The sequence below is a fragment of the Salmo salar genome, chromosome ssa02 (assembly GCF_905237065.1).
Source record: "Salmo salar chromosome ssa02, Ssal_v3.1, whole genome shotgun sequence".
Taxonomy (NCBI): Eukaryota; Metazoa; Chordata; class Actinopteri; order Salmoniformes; family Salmonidae; genus Salmo; species Salmo salar.
Window position 1 is genome coordinate 1,288,458 of NC_059443.1, and position 17,774 is coordinate 1,306,231.

Here is a 17,774-nt window from a genome sequence, read left to right on the forward strand (position 1 = left end):
CAATAGAGTTCCAGACACTTATAGAATCTACGCCAAGGTTCATTGAAGGTGTTCTGGAGGCTGGTGATGGCCCAACGCCCTATTAAAACACTTTATGTTGGTGTTTCCTTTACTTCGGCAGTTACCTGAATATATATTTTTAAAGTGCAATGAACAGGCCCCAATTAACACCACTACAGCCCCGTTGATGTTATCTAACTAGCTATATTAGCTACCATCAAAGACTATGATAACTAACCCTTTCATCTGTGGCGTTATTAGCTACTATGCTAGCTAGCTGACTAGATAAACATGTTGCTAAGATATCTGATAGGACAGGGCTCTCCAACCCTGGTCCTGGAGTGCTACCCTCCTGTAGGTTTTCAATCAAACCCCAGTTGATTCAGCTTAATCCTGGACTATCAAGACAACCATCTTATTACATTTGCAACAAATAATTCACTTAGACCCCAACCAAGGATTATCGAAAGCCACACTATAAATTCTTAGACAACCCAAAGATTGTCTGAGAATTCCTAGATGCCCTTCCAGACTCCCTCCACCTACACAAGGACGTCGGAGTACAAAAATCAGTTAATCACCTAACCGAGGATCTAAACTTAACCTCGCGAAGAACCTAGCTGCCTTGTATGCAGAAAATACCCGAGCTCTGAAGCAAGCTTCCAGAAAAACGGAAATGGCGCTCCACCAAATTTGAAGTCTTCCGACTAGCTTGGAAATACAGTACCGTGCAGTATCGAAGAGCCCTCACTGCTGCTCGATCATCCTACTTTTCCAACCTGAATGATGGAGAATAAAAACAATCCTATGTATTTTTGATACTGTCTTGTTAAGGCTAGTAGCTGATAAAGGTTTTACTGCTAACCTACAATGCATTACATGGACCTGCTCCTACCGATGTCTCTGATTTGGTCCTGCCGTACATACCTACAGAACCAGTCAAAAGTTAGGACACACCTACTCACACAAGGGTTTTTCTTTATTTTTACTATTTTCTACATTGTAGAATAATAGTAAAGACATCAAAACTATGAAATAACACATATGGAATCATGTAGTAATAAAAAAAGTGTATATTATATATTGTAGATTCTTCAAAGTAAGCCACCCTTTGCCTTGATGACAGCTTTGCACACTCAGTAAAGCAGGGCCAGTCATCAATTAATATGCTAGGATATTCTACACGCAACAGACTGAACACACACTGGCATCGTGAGCGAAGAGAGAGAGCAGACCAGCCAGCTGGGATTTACATTTTGTGGTGAACCAAAAAGAAAAAAGCATTTTCCTGTTAGGGATTTTTCTTACCATGAACGATCCCAATTTCATTTAAAGGTTTTAAACGTTAACACCGCTAATGTATACATGTAGATTCTAATCCTATTCTCTGAGGAGAAACAGGTGAGTTAACATTAACAGCAAGAGAAGAACTAAAGTGGTTAAAATAACTTCTGCTAAGTTCGTTAGTGAATATTGCAGGGCACCATAGCCTACATGAAAATAGATGTCTGACAGCAGAGACGTTCTTTGCATTTTAAAATGCAAATTTACAAATGTATATTTAGGCCGGTATCTGTGTGTTCCCCCTATTGACAAAGAACAGCTGACAAAGGAGATGTGTAATGTCGCACAGCACATGTAATGCTTATGAATGATCTGTGAAGCACCTATGCAGTGGCCTATAAAGCCTTTATAAGCTGCTGTTAGTTCACCTTATTAACACATGTAATGGCCCCTGTGGACCAAACAGCAGCAGCAGCAGAAGACGTGTGCCCTGCCACAGTCGATAGTCCCTGATCTACGTATGTAGTGCTTATCAATGCTCTATAAAGCCTTTATAAGCTGTTGTTCCAAGTGCATCACATATAATGACCCCTATGGAAAACAGAGCAGCAGTACTGACCAGGGAAACGGTGTCCCTTGCCACAGTCTATGTATTTTTTAAAATATTTTTTATTTATTTAATCTTTATTTAACCTGTTAGGGCTAGGGGGCAGCATTTGCACGTCTGGATAAAAAAAATGTACCCGATTTAATCTGGTTACTAATCCTACCCAGTAACTAGAATATGCATATACTTATTATATATGGATAGAAAACACTCTAAAGTTTCTAAAACTGTTTGAATGGTGTCTGTGAGTATAACAGAACTCATTTGGCAGGCAAAACCCTGAGACATTTTCTGACAGGAAGTGGATACCTGATGTGTTGTATTACCTTTAAACCTATCCCATTGAAAAACACAGGGGCTGAGGAATATTTTGGCACTTCCTATTGCTTCCACTAGATGTCACCAGCCTTTACAAAGTGTTTTGAGTCTTCTGGAGGGAGATCTGACCGAACAAGAGCCATGGAACGATGATGTCCCATTAGACACCTGGCGCGCGAGTTCATGTTGGGTACCCTCGTTCCAATACGTTATAAAAGAGTATGCATTCGTCCACCTTGAATATTATTCATGTTCTGGTTAAAAAGGCCCTAATGATTTATGCTATACAACGTTTGACATGTTTGAACGAACGTAAATATATTTTTTCCCCTCGTTCATGACGAGAAGTCCGGCTGGCTTAGATCATGTGCTAACAAGACGGAGATTTTTGGACATAAATGATGAGCTTTTTTGAACAAAACTACATTCGTTATGGACCTGTGATACCTGGAAGTGACATCTGATGAAGAGAATCAAAGGTAATGGATTATTTACATAGTATTTTCGATTTTAGATCTCCCCAACATGACGTCTAGTCTGTATCGCAACGCGTATTTTTCTGGGCGCAGTGCTCAGATTATTGCAAAGTGTGATTTCCCAGTAAGGTTATTTTTAAATCTGGCAAGTTGATTGCGTTCAAGAGATGTAAATCTATAATTCTTTAAATGACAATATAATATTTTACCAATGTTTTCTAATTTTAATTATTTAATTTGTGTTGCTGACTTGACTGCCGGGTTATTGGAGGGAAACGATTTCCTCAACATCAATGCCATAGTAAAACGCTGTTTTTGGATATAAATATGAACTTGATAGAACTAAAAATGCATGCATTGTCTAAAATAATGTCCTAGGAGTGTCATCTGATGGAGATTGTAAAAGGTTAGTGCATCATTTTAGCTGGTTTTATGGTTTTGGTGACCCTGTCTTTGAATTGACAAAACATTACACACAACTCTTGTAAATGTACTGTCCTAACATACTCTAAATTTATGCTTTTGCCGTAAAACCTTTTTGAAATCGTAAAACGTGGTTAGATTAAGGAGATGTTTATCTTTCAAAGGGTGTAAAATAGTTGTATGTTTCAAAAATTTGAATTTTGACATTTATTTGGATTCAAATTTGCCGCTCTTGAAATGCACCTGCTGTTGATGGAGTGCACCACGGGTGGCACGCTAGCGTCCCACCTAGCCCATAGAGGTTAACAAGGCATGTAGCGCTTATGAAGCCTATATGAATTCTCTATAAAGCCTTTATAATCTGATGTATGAATATCAGAGTAGAACTGACCAACAGAAGACGTGTCCCTTGCCACAGTCCACAGCAGGCGCTCTGAGGAGAGGTAGACTGAAAGGGTCCGAGGAGCTGCTACCTGGACCCTGGGATGAGAGACGGACCGCCCGCTCACACCCGCCTTGGGACACCAGCGGATAGCTGGGTTGTTCTCCACAAACGCCTAGGGAGGAAATACATTAAAAAACACATGAATACAGTATTAATATTTAGCTACAGAACTGAGGGAGAGAGAGCAGTGTTTTGCAACATAGCTGAAACATTTCTAAACTGTAACATCTGTGCCACTTAAGACTACGGGTTCATTACAGCGCCGCCTGCTAGTAGGGCCAGCGCCGCCTGCGGTTAGGGCCAGCGCCGCCTGCGGTTAGTACACACCAGTCTCTGACCCTATGTACTGGGACAGGGTCAGGGACAGCAGCAGATGTCTTCTCTCCTCATTAAAATACATGTTTAAATGAATACAGCTTGACATTCAAAGATAAATAAATCATTTCCTTCCTTTTCAGTTTGCCTGCCTGCAGGTGTAGCTTGTGTACCTCTGTGTCTGTGTGTGTGTGTGTGTGTGTGTGTGTGTGTGTGTGTGTACCTTTGTGTCTGTGTCTGTGTCTGTGTGTGAGTGTGTGTACCTTTGTGTCTGTGTGTGTGCCTCTGTGTGTGTGTGTGTGTACATTTGTGTCTGTGTGTACTGTGTGTGTGTGTGTGTGTGTGTGTGTGTGTGTGTGTGTGTGTGTGTGTGTGTGTGTGTGTGTGTGTGTGTGTGTGTGTGTACCTTGATGTCGAACTGCAGGTAGCGCTTGTCCATCTCTCTGGAGACGACACTCTCTGACCTCCACAGGAACCAGATGGAAGCAGTCGTGCGCCGGGCAGACGATGTTGTGAGCCTCCCCCTCCTGGATCTTCAGATTCAGAAACCTGACACACACAGAGAGACAGAGAGAGAGAGAGAGAGAGAGAGAGACAGAGAGAGAGAGAGAGAGAGAGAGAGAGAGACAGAGAGAGAGAGAGAGAGAGAGAGAGAGAGAGAGAGAGAGACAGAGACAGCGAGAGAGACAGAGACAGAGAGACAGAGACAGCGAGAGAGACAGAGACAGAGAGAGAGACAGAGACAGAGAGAGAGACAGAGAGACAGAGAGAGCGAGAGAGACAGAGACAGAGACAGAGAGAGAGACAGACAGAGAGAGAGACAGAGAGAGAGAGAGAGACAGAAAGAGAGAGAGAGACAGAGAGAGCGAGAGAGACAGAGACAGAGAGAGAGAGAGAGAGACAGAGAGAGAGAGAGAGAGAGAGAGAGAGAGAGAGAGCGAGAGAGACAGAGACAGAGAGAGACAGAGAGACAGAGAGACAGAGAGAGAGAGAGAGACAGAGAGAGAGAGAGAGACAGAAAGAGAGACAGAGAGAGAGAGAGAGACAGAGAGAGACAGAAAGAGAGACAGAGAGACAGAGAGAGACAGAGAGAGAGAGAGAGAGACACAGAGAGAGAGAGAGAGAGAGAGAGAGACAGACACAGACAGACAGACAGACAGACAGACAGACAGACAGACAGACAGACAGACAGACAGACAGACAGACAGACAGACAGACAGACAGACAGACAGAGGCTTAAAGTTAAGTATCCTACTAGTGGTTTATCTTCCCCCTATTAATCACACTTAGTCCTAGAAAAAACAACTCAGTTAAAATCAATGAAGAAACCCCAGAGATAACCAATCTGCATCCCAAATGGCACCCTACTCCCCATGTAGTGCCCTTCACTTGAACAGGGCACTGGTCAAAAGTAGTGCACTACGTAGGGAATAGAAGGTGCCAGTTGGGCCGCAGCCATTGTTTTATGGAAGGAATAAGCTCACCCTTCCCAGCAGGCTCGGCAGAACTCGTGACCACATGACATGTCGACTGGTTCCTCGAAGATAGAGAGGGGGCACATGCAGATACCACACTGTCAGAGAGACAGGGAGAAGAACACAATGTAAATGCTTACAGATCGATTGATTGATTGATTGTATTAATATAGTGCCATTCATCTTCAAGGATGCCCAGCTCACATGGGCTTAATAGCTGCTTCGATATGTTTTGACAATCTAAAAACTGTTCAACAATCTTTATGAACTTTTTTTCAAAAAAGGCACAGGGAGAACAACACAGGACGGAGGAATGACAGGAAACACATATTTTGACAGGAATTACAAAGTCTCTTTACAGAAAAATATATTACAAAACTAACACAAATGAAATAGCTGCTTAGATTGTCAGAGCATCAGGAGAAGAGAAAACACAAGACTGACAGAATGACAGGCAATATTTTAGATTCCGTTTAGTACAAATTAAAATTGAAAACACAAATATCCTGCTTGGATAAGTTTGAGGATCTGGCTACAGTGTTACAGTGAACAGGAAGTTCTTTCTTAACCAATACACATTTTAGACTTGACTATCTGTGATGGTGGAGAACAACCAAGAAAAAACGTCATCATGTCTTTTGACAAAATGTCTATCCCATTAAAATACAATGCAATGCCCAGGCCCACTCTACTCCACACACTGCTTCCTTGTTGTAGAGTCTGAAGAGGAACAATGGACTGTGAGGCACCCACTGGAATTCAACAATGACTGTATTGATCTCTGAAAGAGAAGCTTGTAATCCCATCTACTAAAACCTTCAGAAAGGACCCTTGAGCAGAGAATTGGTCAATCAACAAAGTATGTAGCCTAACAGTTAGGTTCAGGACTGGAACAATACAACACAGTATAACCTAACAGTCAGGTTCAGGACTGGAACAATACAACACAGTATAACCTAACAGTCAGGTTCAGGACTGGAACAATACAACACAGTATAACCTAACAGTCAGGTTCAGGACTGGAACAATACAACACAGTATAACCTAACAGTCAGGTTCAGGACTGGAACAATACAACACAGTATAACCTAACAGTCAGGTTCAGGACTGGAACAATACAACACAGTGTAACCTAACAGTCAGGTTCAGGACTGGAACAATACAACACAGTATAACCTAACAGTCAGGTTCAGGACTGGAACAATACAACACAGTATAACCTAACAGTCAGGTTCAGGACTGGAACAATACAACACAGTATAACCTAACAGTCAGGTTCAGGACTGGAACAATACAACACAGTATAACCTAACAGTCAGGTTCAGGACTGGAACAATACAACACAGTATAACCTAACAGTCAGGTTCAGGACTGGAACAATACAACACAGTATAACCTAACAGTCAGGTTCAGGACTGGAACAATACAACACAGTATAACCTAACAGTCAGGTTCAGGACTGGTCTAACTATTCACTGGAACAATACAACACAGTGTAACCTAACAGTCAGGTTCAGGACTGGTCTAGCTATTCACTGGAACAATACAACACAGTGTAACCTAACAGTTAGGTTCAGGACTGGTCTAGCTATTCACTGGAACAATACAACACAGTGTAACCTAACAGTCAGGTTCAGGACTGGTCTATCTATTCACTGGAACAATACAACACAGTGTAACCTAACAGTCAGGTTCAGGACTGGTCTAGCTATTCACTGGAACAATACAACACAGTGTAACCTAACAGTCAGGTTCAGGACTGGAACAATACAACACAGTGTAACCTAACAGTCAGGTTCAGGACTGGAACAATACAACACAGTATAACCTAACAGTCAGGTTCAGGACTGGTCTAGCTATTCACTGGAACAATACAACACAGTGTAACCTAACAGTCAGGTTCAGGACTGGAACAATACAACACAGTGTAACCTAACAGTCAGGTTCAGGACTGGAACAATACAACACAGTGTAACCTAACAGTCAGGTTCAGGACTGGTCTAGCTGTTCACTGGAACAATACAACACAGTGTAACCTAACAGTCAGGTTCAGGACTGGTCTAACTATTCACTGGAACAATACAACACAGTATAACCTAACAGTCAGGTTCAGGACTGGTCTAGCTATTCACTGGAACAATACAACACAGTGTAACCTAACAGTCAGGTTCAGGACTGGAACAATACAACACAGTGTAACCTAACAGTCAGGTTCAGGACTGGAACAATACAACACAGTATAACCTAACAGTCAGGTTCAGGACTGGTCTAACTATTCACTGGAACAATACAACACAGTGTAACCTAACAGTCAGGTTCAGGACTGGTCTAGCTGTTCACTGGTTTCCTCCCCCACTGAGTTGATTTGCTGATAAAGTCTGACATAAATTGTTATTAGTTCATTTTCATGTCAGAGATGATATGTGATTTTTCTCCAAATCCTATTTGTCTGGTCGATCCATGACACAACCCAATAAGTACTAGAGACTCTGTAGGAAACTGGGAATAAATCTCAATACTGACTCATGGCTTCCTTTCCTTGTGTCTGACACATGAAACTGGGAGTAAATCTCAATACTGACTCATGGCTTCCTTTCCTTGTCTCTGACACATGAAACTGGGAGTAAATCTCAATACTGACTCATGGCTTCCTTTCCTTGTCTCTGACACATGAAACTGGGAGTAAATCTCAATACTGACTCATGGCTTCCTTTCCTTGTGTCTGACACATGAAACTGGGAGTAAATCTCAATACTGACTCATGGCTTCCTTTCCTTGTGTCTGACACATGAAACTGGGAGTAAATCTCAATACTGACTCATGGCTTCCTTTCCTTGTCTCTGACACATGAAACTGGGAGTAAATCTCAATACTGACTCATGGCTTCCTTTCCTTGTCTCTGACACATGAAACTGGGAGTAAATCTCAATACTGACTCATGGCTTCCTTTCCTTGTCTCTGACACATGAAACGGAGTAAATCTCAATACTGACTCATGGCTTCCTTTCCTTGTCTCTGACACATGAAACTGGGAGTAAATCTCAATACTGACTCATGGCTTCCTTTCCTTGTGTCTGACACATGAAACTGGGAATAAATCTCAATACTGACTCATGGCTTCCTTTCCTTGTGTCTGACACATGAAACTGGGAATAAATCTCAATACTGACTCATGGCTTCCTTTCCTTGTGTCTGACACATGAAACTGGGAGTAAATCTCAATACTGACTCATGGCTTCCTTTCCTTGTCTCTGACACATGAAACTGGGAGTAAATCTCAATACTGACTCATGGCTTCCTTTCCTTGTCTCTGACACATGAAACTGGGAGTAAATCTCAATACTGACTCATGGCTTCCTTTCCTTGTCTCTGACACATGAAACTGGGAGTAAATCTCAATACTGACTCATGGCTTCCTTTCCTTGTCTCTGACACATGAAACTGGGAGTAAATCTCAATACTGACTCATGGCTTCCTTTCCTTGTCTCTGACACATGAAACTATAAGTAAGTCTCCTTTTCACCAGAGATAAGAGAGGAAGGGAAGCCACTCTACACTATTGAGATGCCCCCAGTCTTTGATTAGATGAATCTATAAGCACCAGTGTGTGTGTTATGTGTGTGTGTGTGTGTGTGTGTGTGTGTGTGTGTGTGTGTGTGTGTGTGTGTGTGTGTGTGTGTGTGTATATATTCTTAATCGATTCCTTACTTAGATTGACGTGTATTTTGGGTATATATGTTGTGAAACTGTTCGATATTAATTGTTAGATATTACTGCACTGTCGGAGCTAGAAGCACAAGCATTTAGCTACACCCCCAATAACATCTGCTAACCACGTGTATGTGACCAACACATTATATTATAGTTGTGTTTCCCTGTATGTGTCTCCTCCTCTCGCGATGTTCCCTGCTCTCACCAGTGTTCTACCGTCGTCCCCGGGGGTGAGGCTGATCTCATCAGGGGAGGTGATGGAGGAGCGGGTGGTCCTGGGGGTACGAGGGGAGGGCAGGGTGTCCCAGGCGTTGTACCCACTAGGAGGAGCACTGGGCATGTGGACCCCAGACCGCTGGCAGCATTCCTGAGCGTTAGACATCCAGGCCTCCAGCAGGTTCTCTCTGTCCCAGTCTACAGCAGGAGAGATAGAAAACACTAGTTAGGTAATACCCTTTACAGTCTGAAGGCTGTACTCTCCACTACATCCTCCAGCAGGTTCTCTCTGTCCCAGTCTACAGCAGGAGAGATAGAAAACACTAGTTAGGTAATACCCTTTACAGTCTGAAGGCTGTACTCTCCACTACATCCTCCAGCAGGTTCTCTCTGTCCCAGTCTACAGCAGGAGAGATAGAAAACACTAGTTAGGTAATACCCTTTACAGTCTGAAGGCTGTACTCTCCACTACATCCTCCAGCAGGTTCTCTCTGTCCCAGTCTACAGCAGGAGAGATAGAAAACACTAGTTAGGTAATACCCTTTACAGTCTGAAGGCTGTACTCTCCACTACATCCTCCAGCAGGTTCTAGATCCCAGTCTGTGGCACAGCAGAGAGAGACAATCTGGTCAGCACCTGCAAATTAGTGCAAAGCAATCATTTACGCCAGTCTTTTGTCTGCACAGGAAGAAAAAGGTACCGAGTCAATGTGTGGGGGTACAGGTTAGTCGAGGTAATTTGTAAAATGACCAGGCATTGATAATAAACAGCGAGTAGCAGCAGTGTAATAACAAAAGGGGTGTTGTGTGTGTGTGTGTGTGTGTGTGTGTGTGTGTGTGTGTGTGTGTGTGTGTGTGTGTGTGTGTGTGTGTGTGTAGTCCATACCATGCGCTCTGAGCAGAGCCTCAGCAGTAAAGAGGGGGGTCTGCAGCATGTCTGCCGTCTCCACTATCAGCATGTCCTTCAGACGACGCAGCTCCTGAGGCCTCAGACCCTCGTATAGCTGGAGGGAGAGAGAGAACGAGAGACAGAGAGAGAGACAGAGAGACACAGACAGACAGAGAGACGAGAGACAGACAGAGAGACAGAGAGCGACACCCAGACAGAGACAGAGAGACGAGAGAGACAGAGAGACACAGAGAGGGGAGAGAGAGAGAGACAGATACAGAGACAGAGAGCGACAGAGAGAGAGAGAGAGAGAGACGAGAAAAAACAGAGAGCAGGACAGTCACATGCATGGGACTCCAACACTAATAATGTTTCTGTAGTTTGGCCATTAGCCCTGCAGCTGACAGTTCTGCCTGGCTGTTCAAGTGGTCAGCTCATTTCCTACAACAACATTGGACTGCTGTGAAAGACAGTCCCCTGTATTGAAAAATACCTTCTGCTAAGTTGCACTGAAGATGACCTTGGTTGGGTCTGACATCCTCTGAAGGTAAAGTGGTATCTCTCTGTGGTCCAGAGCAGTGTACTCTGCCTCTACGCCATCTGGGGCCAGACTGAAGACATGGTGAGATAACTACAGTATCTCTCTACAGTAGAGATATCTAGTATCTAGCCTACCTCTCTGTGGTCCAGAGCAGTGTACTCTGTCTCTACGCCATCTGGGGCCAGACTGAAGACATGGTGAGATAACTACAGTATCTCTCTACAGTAGAGATATCTAGTATCTAGCCTACCTCTCTGTGGTCCAGAGCAGTGTACTCTGTCTCTACGCCCTCTGGGGCCACCCTGAAGACATGGTGAGATAACTACAGTATCTCTCTACAGTAGAGATATCTAGTATCTAGCCTACCTCTCTGTGGTCCAGAGCAGTGTACTCTGTCTCTACGCCATCTGGGGCCAGACTGAAGACATGGTGAGATAACTACAGTATCTCTCTACAGTAGAGATATCTAGTATCTAGCCTACCTCTCTGTGGTCCAGAGCAGTGTACTCTGCCTCTACGCCCTCTGGGGCCAGACTGAAGACATGGTGAGATAACTACAGTATCTCTCTACAGTAGAGATATCTAGTATCTAGCCTACCTCTCTGTGGTCCAGAGCAGTGTACTCTGTCTCTACGCCCTCTGGGGCCAGACTGAAGACATGGTGAGATAACTACAGTATCTCTCTACAGTAGAGATATCTAGTATCTAGCCTACCTCTCTGTGGTCCAGAGCAGTGTACTCTGTCTCTACGCCATCTGGGGCCAGACTGAAGACATGGTGAGATAACTACAGTATCTCTCTACAGTAGAGATATCTAGTATCTAGCCTACCTCTCTGTGGTCCAGAGCAGTGTACTCTGTCTCTACGCCCTCTGGGGCCAGACTGAAGACATGGTGAGATAACTACAGTATCTCTCTACAGTAGAGATATCTAGTATCTAGCCTACCTCTCTGTGGTCCAGAGCAGTGTACTCTGTCTCTACGCCATCTGGGGCCAGACTGAAGACATGGTGAGATAACTACAGTATCTCTCTACAGTAGAGATATCTAGTATCTAGCCTACCTCTCTGTGGTCCAGAGCAGTGTACTCTGTCTCTACGCCATCTGGGGCCAGACTGAAGACATGGTGAGATAACTACAGTATCTCTCTACAGTAGAGATATCTAGTATCTAGCCTACCTCTCTGTGGTCCAGAGCAGTGTACTCTGTCTCTACGCCCTCTGGGGTCACCCTGAAGACCATCTGAGACTCCAGGCTGAGGGCCAGCTCCTTGTGGTGCTGCTTCTCTGCACAGTCACACGGCGTCTCACGGTCCTCATTCTCCGCAAACAGGTCCGCTTCCCTATTTACTAGAATCTAGAGAGAGGACAGAAGAGACATGGCATTCATTGGAAAGAGAGAATAGTCAAACAGGATGGATTCTCTTGCCTGGGAACTAGAGGGAGAGGAGAGTCACTGTTATAAAGGAAACACCAACATAAAGTGTTTTAATAGGGCGTTGGGCCACCACCAGCCTCCAGAACACCTTCAATGAACCTTGGCGTAGATTCTATAAGTGTCTGGAACTCTATTGGAGGGATGCCACTCCATTCTTCCACAATAAATTCCATCATTTGGTGTTTTGTTGATGGTGGTGGAAAACGCCGTGTCAGGCGCCGCTTCAGAATCTCAGATAAATGTTCAACTGGGTTGAGATCTGGTGACAGACGGCCACCATGGCATATGGTTTACATCATATTCATGCTCATCAAACCATTCAGTGATCACTGTCCTCTGGATCGGGGCATTGTCATTCTATGGGGACATAGCCATGGGAGACAAAAATAATGGCCTGCCCAGCATTTTTATACCTGACCCTAAGCATGGTGGGATGTTAATAGCTTAATTAACACAGGAACCACACCTGTGTGGAAGCACCTGCTTTTCAATATACTTTGTATCCCTCATTTATCTTGGCAGTTACCTGTATATAAGATGTTAGAGGAAAATCGACAAGACAGATTTTCATTGTTGTGAAATCTGATCAGATCTACAGAGGTGTCTAGAACAGGGCTGTCCAAGCCTCTTCCTGGAGAACTACCATCCTATTGGTTCACTCCAACCCTACAGAGGTGTCTAGAACAGGGCTGTCCAAGCCTCTTCCTGGAGAACTACCATCCTATTGGTTCACTCCAACCCTACAGAGGTGTCTAGAACAGGGCTGTCCAAGCCTCTTCCTGGAGAACTACCATCCTATTGGTTCACTCCAACCCTACAGAGGTGTCTAGAACAGGGCTGTCCAAGCCTCTTCCTGGAGAACTACCATCCTATTGGTTCACTCCAACCCTACAGAGGTGTCTAGAACAGGGCTGTCCAAGCCTCTTCCTGGAGAACTACCATCCTATTGGTTCACTCCAACCCTACAGAGGTGTCTAGAACAGGGCTGTCCAAGCCTCTTCCTGGAGAACTACCATCCTATTGGTTCACTCCAACCCTACAGAGGTGTCTAGAACAGGGCTGTCCAAGCCTCTTCCTGGAGAACTACCATCCTATTGGTTCACTCCAACCCTACAGAGGTGTCTAGAACAGGGCTGTCCAAGCCTCTTCCTGGAGAACTACCATCCTATTGGTTCACTCCAACCCTACAGAGGTGTCTAGAACAGGGCTGTCCAAGCCTCTTCCTGGAGAACTACCATCCTATTGGTTCACTCCAACCCTACAGAGGTGTCTAGAACAGGGCTGTCCAAGCCTCTTCCTGGAGAACTACCATCCTATTGGTTCACTCCAACCCTACAGAGGTGTCTAGAACAGGGCTGTCCAAGCCTCTTCCTAGAGAACTACCATCCTATAGGTTCACTACAACCCTACAGAGGTGTCTAGAACAGGGCTGTCCAAGCCTCTTCCTAGAGAACTACCATCCTATAGGTTCACTCCAACCCTACAGAGGTGTCTAGAACAGGGCTGTCCAAGCCTCTTCCTGGAGAACTACCATCCTATTGGTTCACTCCAACCCTACAGAGGTGTCTAGAACAGGGCTGTCCAAGCCTCTTCCTGGAGAACTACCATCCTATTGGTTCACTCCAACCCTACAGAGGTGTCTAGAACAGGGCTGTCCAAGCCTCTTCCTGGAGAACTACCATCCTATTGGTTCACTCCAACCCTACAGAGGTGTCTAGAACAGGGCTGTCCAAGCCTCTTCCTGGAGAACTACCATCCTATTGGTTCACTCCAACCCTACAGAGGTGTCTAGAACAGGGCTGTCCAAGCCTCTTCCTAGAGAACTACCATCCTATAGGTTCACTCCAACCCTACAGAGGTGTCTAGAACAGGGCTGTCCAAGCCTCTTCCTAGAGAACTACCATCCTATAGGTTCACTCCAACCCTACAGAGGTGTCTAGAACAGGGCTGTCCAAGCCTCTTCCTGGAAAACTACCATCCTATTGGTTCACTCCAACCCTACAGAGGTGTCTAGAACAGGGCTGTCCAAGCCTCTTCCTAGAGAACTACCATCCTATTGGTTCACTCCAACCCTACAGAGGTGTCTAGAACAGGGCTGTCCAAGCCTCTTCCTGGAGAACTACCATCCTATTGGTTCACTCCAACCCTACAGAGGTGTCTAGAACAGGGCTGTCCAAGCCTCTTCCTGGAGAACTACCATCCTATTGGTTCACTCCAACCCTACAGAGGTGTCTAGAACAGGGCTGTCCAAGCCTCTTCCTAGAGAACTACCATCCTATTGGTTCACTCCAACCCTACAGAGGTGTCTAGAACAGGGCTGTCCAAGCCTCTTCCTGGAGAACTACCATCCTATTGGTTCACTCCAACCCTACAGAGGTGTCTAGAACATGGCTGTCCAAGCCTCTTCCTGGAGAACTACCATCCTATTGGTTCACTCCAACCCTACAGAGGTGTCTAGAACAGGGCTGTCCAAGCCTCTTCCTAGAGAACTACCATCCTATTGGTTCACTCCAACCCTACAGAGGTGTCTAGAACAGGGCTGTCCAAGCCTCTTCCTGGAGAACTACCATCCTATAGGTTCACTCCAACCCTACAGAGGTGTCTAGAACAGGGCTGTCCAAGCCTCTTCCTGGAGAACTACCATCCTATTGGTTCACTCCAACCCTACAGAGGTGTCTAGAACAGGGCTGTCCAAGCCTCTTCCTGGAGAACTACCATCCTATAGGTTCACTCCAACCCTACAGAGGTGTCTAGAACAGGGCTGTCCAAGCCTCTTCCTGGAGAACTACCATCCTATTGGTTCACTCCAACCCCTACAGAGGTGTCTAGAACAGGGCTGTCCAAGCCTCTTCCTGGAGAACTACCATCCTATAGGTTCACTCCAACCCTACAGAGGTGTCTAGAACAGGGCTGTCCAAGTCTCTTCCTAGAGAACTACCATCCTATTGGTTCACTCCAACCCTACAGAGGTGTCTAGAACAGGGCTGTCCAAGCCTCTTCCTGGAGAACTACCATCCTATTGGTTCACTCCAACCCTACAGAGGTGTCTAGAACAGGGCTGTCCAAGCCTCTTCCTAGAGAACTACCATCCTATTGGTTCACTCCAACCCTACAGAGGTGTCTAGAACAGGGCTGTCCAAGCCTCTTCCTGGAGAACTACCATCCTATTGGTTCACTCCAACCCTACAGAGGTGTCTAGAACAGGGATGTCCAAGCCTCTTCCTAGAGAACTACCATCCTATAGGTTCACTCCAACCCTACAGAGGTGTCTAGAACAGGGCTGTCCAAGCCTCTTCCTAGAGAACTACCATCCTATAGGTTCACTCCAACCCTACAGAGGTGTCTAGAACAGGGCTGTCCAAGCCTCTTCCTAGAGAACTACCATCCTATTGGTTCACTCCAACCCTACAGAGGTGTCTAGAACAGGGCTGTCCAAGCCTCTTCCTGGAGAACTACCATCCTATTGGTTCACTCCAACCCTACAGAGGTGTCTAGAACAGGGCTGTCCAAGCCTCTTCCTGGAGAACTACCATCCTATTGGTTCACTCCAACCCTACAGAGGTGTCTAGAACAGGGCTGTCCAAGCCTCTTCCTGGAGAACTACCATCCTATTGGTTCACTCCAACCCTACAGAGGTGTCTAGAACAGGGCTGTCCAAGCCTCTTCCTAGAGAACTACCATCCTATAGGTTCACTCCAACCCTACAGAGGTGTCTAGAACAGGGCTGTCCAAGCCTCTTCCTAGAGAACTACCATCCTATAGGTTCACTCCAACCCTACAGAGGTGTCTAGAACAGGGCTGTCCAAGCCTCTTCCTGGAAAACTACCATCCTATTGGTTCACTCCAACCCTACAGAGGTGTCTAGAACAGGGCTGTCCAAGCCTCTTCCTAGAGAACTACCATCCTATTGGTTCACTCCAACCCTACAGAGGTGTCTAGAACAGGGCTGTCCAAGCCTCTTCCTGGAGAACTACCATCCTATTGGTTCACTCCAACCCTACAGAGGTGTCTAGAACAGGGCTGTCCAAGCCTCTTCCTGGAGAACTACCATCCTATTGGTTCACTCCAACCCTACAGAGGTGTCTAGAACAGGGCTGTCCAAGCCTCTTCCTAGAGAACTACCATCCTATTGGTTCACTCCAACCCTACAGAGGTGTCTAGAACAGGGCTGTCCAAGCCTCTTCCTGGAGAACTACCATCCTATTGGTTCACTCCAACCCTACAGAGGTGTCTAGAACAGGGCTGTCCAAGCCTCTTCCTGGAGAACTACCATCCTATTGGTTCACTCCAACCCTACAGAGGTGTCTAGAACAGGGCTGTCCAAGCCTCTTCCTAGAGAACTACCATCCTATTGGTTCACTCCAACCCTACAGAGGTGTCTAGAACAGGGCTGTCCAAGCCTCTTGCTGGAGAACTACCATCCTATAGGTTCACTCCAACCCTACAGAGGTGTCTAGAACAGGGCTGTCCAAGCCTCTTCCTGGAGAACTACCATCCTATTGGTTCACTCCAACCCTACAGAGGTGTCTAGAACAGGGCTGTCCAAGCCTCTTCCTGGAGAACTACCATCCTATAGGTTCACTCCAACCCTACAGAGGTGTCTAGAACAGGGCTGTCCAAGCCTCTTCCTGGAGAACTACCATCCTATTGGTTCACTCCAACCCTACAGAGGTGTCTAGAACAGGGCTGTCCAAGCCTCTTCCTGGAGAACTACCATCCTATAGGTTCACTCCAACCCTACAGAGGTGTCTAGAACAGGGCTGTCCAAGTCTCTTCCTAGAGAACTACCATCCTATTGGTTCACTCCAACCCTACAGAGGTGTCTAGAACAGGGCTGTCCAAGCCTCTTCCTGGAGAACTACCATCCTATTGGTTCACTCCAACCCTACAGAGGTGTCTAGAACAGGGCTGTCCAAGCCTCTTCCTAGAGAACTACCATCCTATTGGTTCACTCCAACCCTACAGAGGTGTCTAGAACAGGGCTGTCCAAGCCTCTTCCTGGAGAACTACCATCCTATTGGTTCACTCCAACCCTACAGAGGTGTCTAGAACAGGGCTGTCCAAGCCTCTTCCTGGAGAACTACCATCCTATAGGTTCACTCCAACCCTACAGAGGTGTCTAGAACAGGGCTGTCCAAGCCTCTTCCTAGAGAACTACCATCCTATAGGTTCACTCCAACCCTCATCTAGCGCACCTGATTCTAATAATTAACCGTTTATTTTTTTTAATCAGGTTGGAGTGAAAACCTACAGGAGGGTAGATCTCCTGGAACAGGGATGGAGAGCCCTGGCTTAGGGGAAAGGGGCATTAGGGAACAAGTGTCAATGGGGTAGGGCACCGGGGGGGAAGTGCCTAAGGGGTAGGGTTAGGGGTGGGGGTAGGGGGAAGTGTCTAAGGGGTAGGGATAGGGTTAGGGGTAGGGATAGGGGAAGTGTCTAAGGGGTTAGGGGTAGGGGAAGTGTCTAAGGGGCAGGGGTAGGGCTATGGGAAGTGTCTAAGGGGTAGGGTTAGGGGTGGGGGTAGGGGAAGTGTCTAAGGGGTAGGGATAGGGTTAGGGATAGGGATAGGGGAAGTGTCTAAGGGGTAGGGTTAGGGCTATGGGGAAGTGTCTAAGGGGTAGGGCTATAGGGGTAGGGGG

General features: G+C 45.8%; 1 protein-coding gene across 1 annotated transcript in view; it reads right to left on the reverse strand.

Annotated features, from left to right (window-relative positions):
- Positions 1-17,774, reverse strand: part of LOC106573240 (ankyrin repeat and IBR domain-containing protein 1) — a 59,410-nt gene that overhangs the window by 20,819 nt on the left and 20,817 nt on the right. Inside the window, 8 exon segments of the mRNA XM_045696372.1 lie at positions 3,500-3,623; positions 3,626-3,665; positions 4,275-4,329; positions 4,331-4,417; positions 5,353-5,441; positions 9,260-9,468; positions 10,156-10,273; positions 11,878-12,054. Coding sequence (XP_045552328.1) covers positions 3,500-3,623; positions 3,626-3,665; positions 4,275-4,329; positions 4,331-4,417; positions 5,353-5,441; positions 9,260-9,468; positions 10,156-10,273; positions 11,878-12,054 — 899 coding nt within the window.